The sequence below is a fragment of the Lissotriton helveticus genome, chromosome 5_1, assembly GCF_964261635.1.
Source record: "Lissotriton helveticus chromosome 5_1, aLisHel1.1, whole genome shotgun sequence".
In the NCBI taxonomy this organism is placed as follows: Eukaryota; Metazoa; Chordata; class Amphibia; order Caudata; family Salamandridae; genus Lissotriton; species Lissotriton helveticus.
Window position 1 is genome coordinate 1,970,508,836 of NC_136065.1, and position 3,791 is coordinate 1,970,512,626.

The window sequence follows — 3,791 nt, forward strand, 5'->3', positions numbered from 1 at the left end:
CACATTTGAACGGGCATACGTGAGTACAAGCACAACAGGTAATTGTTTGGTAGAGTTAAACTGTGGTGCAGCTTGTACATTGTAGCTTAACAACATACCTTACCTATGTTTTTTTCCGTTGCAGGTTCCGCAGACTGTACCCCACACATTTGAACGGGCATACGTGAGTACAAGCACAACAGGTAATTGTTTGGTTGAGTTAAACTGTGGTGCGTCTTGAACATTGTAGTATAACAACATACCTTACCTTTGTTTTCATCAGTTGCAGGTTTCGCAGACAGTTCCCCACACATTTGAACGGGCATACTTGAGTACAAGCAGAACAGGTAATTGTTTGGTAGAGTTCCCTTATGGTGCACATGGCATATCACTGTATCACAAATTCGCAATGTACTGAAATAATCTTTACTTCTATTGTAGGCTCTACGGACAGTGCTACATTTAAGTTTGGCAGGGCAGGGCAGTGAACAGAAAAATCCAGGTAATTGCACTCTACGTTTTGCCGGCAAAGCCTCAGTACTATGTGAAACATTGCAATCATGAGCATAGGCATCAACTTTAGCCATGTTCCTTTATTTTGCAGGCTTTGTGGCGTAGCAGGCTAAACCCAGTTCTCACAAATATGTTCAAGCGCAAAGCTGTACCTTCTGCAGAGTGCGATGCTTCACCACAAAGGAAGAAATGTTGCCTTGTATTCAAGGAAGAGTGGATGAAAGAAATTGTGGAGGCTGAGACACAGAAATCACGAAGCAAGGTTCGCGTCCAACTTGGGGAACTTTTTCAATACAGTCCAGACGTGGGATTGATTTGCAAAACATGTGCCGAAGCCAAGATTATTGGGGACTTTTCTACAGGGAAGAAATGGAGTGATGGCTGGAAACTGGATTACCTGAAACGCCATCTAATTAGCAAAGTTCATGAGTCTGCCATTGTGATATTGAGAAACAGAAGTGCTGCTGCCAGGTTTGGTTTTGGAGTGCGGGCAATGCTGACAGAAACTGCCACTGACAAAGCAAATAGAATAGAAGTAGTTGAACGACAAAGATCCCTGCCTGATGAAATAAAGATCCTCATCAACAACGTGTTGCTGGCAGTCAAGATGAACACTTCAATGTTATCTGTACAAGACATCCATGACCACCAAGCTTTGTATGTGAAAATACCAGACAGCTGGCGGAGCAAGAACTATGCCTTTGAGTTCCTTGAGGCCATCAATAGTGTGATACACTGTGAAGGTATGGCAGAACTTCGTAACGCTTTATATCACACACTGATAATTGATGAAAGCACAGATATTTCTGTTACAAAAATGCTCATCCTGTACTTCAAGTTCCGACCTGTAACCTCAACAGAGCACAAAACACTTTTTGGGGGCATAGTGAAGCTGACTAGTTGTAATGCTGAGGCTATCACTATTGCTGTGAAAGAATTCTACACTGCCAATGAACTGGACCTCATGAAAATGGTCATGTTCACATCCGATGGTGCGTCTGTGATGCTGGGTAAAAATAATGGTGTTGCTACTCGCCTTAAACAATCCATTCCCCATCTAGTTGAGCAGCATTGTGTCGCTCATCGTGAAGATTTGGGAGTTGATGATGCCTGGAAGAGGGTTCCAATGATTAAAGAGATGGAGACATTATTGAGGACTGTCTACACTGTGCTCTCCAGATCTCCTGCAAGGAAGTCCAAGCTGGATGAAATGGCATCGGTCACTGATTGTGAAGTGGTCTCTTTTCGACCATTGAATGAAGTCCGGTGGCTTTCACGCCATTTTGCAGTTGGTGCACTAATTCGGAATTACGAGGTTGTTCTTAAGTACTTTGAGCATGAGAAAGTTGAAGAGAATGATCCAGTTGCTAAATATTGTCACAAAAAGCTATCTGACTCAAACTACCATATTTCCCTTGCAGTACTTAATGATATTCTGAGTGAATTTGCATCTTTGTGCAAACTGTTCCCAAAAAGTTATTTGACTACTGTAGAAGCTGTACAGTATGCAAGAGCAAAGATTGGCCAAATTAAAGAACAGTATTTGGGGGACACTGTCTTTTGGAGCAGCAATGTAAAAGATCTGATGGTGTTGTACAAGGAAAGGCAAGAGTTTGACAGTGGGCCTATTTTGTCTTTTGTTTCCCTTCTTTGTGAGCACATGCAAAAAAGGTTCCCTGAAGATGTACTGAAAGAATGGGCAAGTTTTGAAATCCAGGCAATAGCAACACAATCCCATTTTGATTTTGGGACTGAAAATATACAAAGACTTGTTAAAAAGTATAAGAATGTCTTGGTCCTGGGTGATTGTGAGACACCAGAAGATGTTGTACAACAATACAGAGACTATAAATATGTGGTGGCAGAACATGTAAAGGGTGGGTTATTTACTACCTTTCAAGACATGGTGAATTTCACTGTACGCAATGCTGCTCAGTATAGTGTGGTGTCTCAGCTTGTTGATGTCTGCGCAACATTTCAAGCTTCTAGTGCTGATTGTGAAAGAGGATTCAGCCTCATGAATACTATCAAGAGCAAAGCGAGGAATAGACTAGAGCAGAATCATTTGGATATGCTGATGAGGACAAAGGCCTACCTCCTGAATGGGAAAGTTGACCTTGATAGTGTTTATCAGCACTGGAAAAATTGTAAGGATCGCCGTGAGAAGCAACCCTGTCACCCATCTAGTGATGCCACTTGACATGTTTGAACGGCCCTCTCCCACAGTCCAACGTTTGCCTGGATGTCAGACTTTTACAAACTATGTGTGGCGGGATAGCCCAACATTACTCAGTATATGGCGGGATAGCCCAACATTACTCAGTAGATTTCACTTCAAATTGTAAATATGTTATGTAATTTTTGTAACCTATTGTGTATATGTGATATTTTATAGGCTCTCGACACTTCCCCACCCAATGAACAGTGCTCCAGTTAAGAATATTTAGTAAAATCTTATGATGATACCATTGTTGGAGTCTTGTGCTTTTCTAACCATTAATTGTACTTGCCTGTGTAACCAGTTCATGTTATGGCATGTATTTCCAATTTGCAAACCGGCCTTAAAACCCTTAACGTGGCGCTGTATGTGTGAAAAATGCACCGTCTTTTCACTTTTTTAAGTAAACGTTTGGGGTGACATTTGGCGCTGCACTCGCGCGGTCTGGCTCCTAGCGCACATAGCCATGGTTGCAGTGCACAGAGACCCTCCACTGCCGCACACAGAGGAAAAAAATTAGAGGGAACATTGGTTCTGGGGCACTCCTGCCCCAGTCTTGGCGTGAAGCTTGACAAAGGGAAAGGGGTGTAACCACCCCTCTCCCAGGTCCCACCCATAGGAGGGACCTAGCAGGTAATCCAGCCCCCAGATTTGGAATATAGGTGGGAGCCGTGCCAATGCACATCAGATTATCCTGACTGAAACCTATGAAACAAAACTCTGGACCCTTCGACATCCCACTCCTCGTGGAAGACTGAAGAATCTACCTTGTGGTCAAGGAGTGACCACCCTGTGCAAACAGGCACCATCCAGCACCTCGATGTTTGCTTTGTTGCAGTTCCCGCCGGAACTCGAGCGACAGAGATCAACAAGACCCAGCGTGCCTGCCTTCTAACAGCCCGATCCACAGTCCCTGCAGAGCTGAGACCCGTGGAGGCGACCTGAAGCGTGGGAGCGGCCATCTTGGAGAAACAACAAAGCGCTGACCGTGCAGCATCCTAGACCCCCTCGAAGCTGTGCATTGGAGTCTGAGAATTTCCAGCCCCAAGCAGCTTGTGCACGGAAGCTCACCCCTCCACAC

General features: G+C 44.2%; 1 protein-coding gene across 1 annotated transcript; it reads left to right on the forward strand.

The window, feature by feature from the left end:
- The first annotated feature begins 622 nt into the window (after nucleotides 1–622).
- Nucleotides 623–2,692, forward strand: LOC144753919 (E3 SUMO-protein ligase KIAA1586-like). The gene has a single exon (XM_078641447.1). The coding sequence runs from the start codon at nucleotides 623–625 to the stop codon at nucleotides 2,690–2,692; it is 2,070 nt and encodes a 689-aa protein (XP_078497573.1).
- The last annotated feature ends 1,099 nt before the right edge of the window (nucleotides 2,693–3,791 follow it).

Bases quoted from the DNA above. Each gene is read 5' to 3' on its own strand.
- LOC144753919 (XM_078641447.1), top strand. From the start codon at position 623: ATGTTCAAGCGCAAAGCTGTACCTTCTGCAGAGTGCGATGCTTCACCA.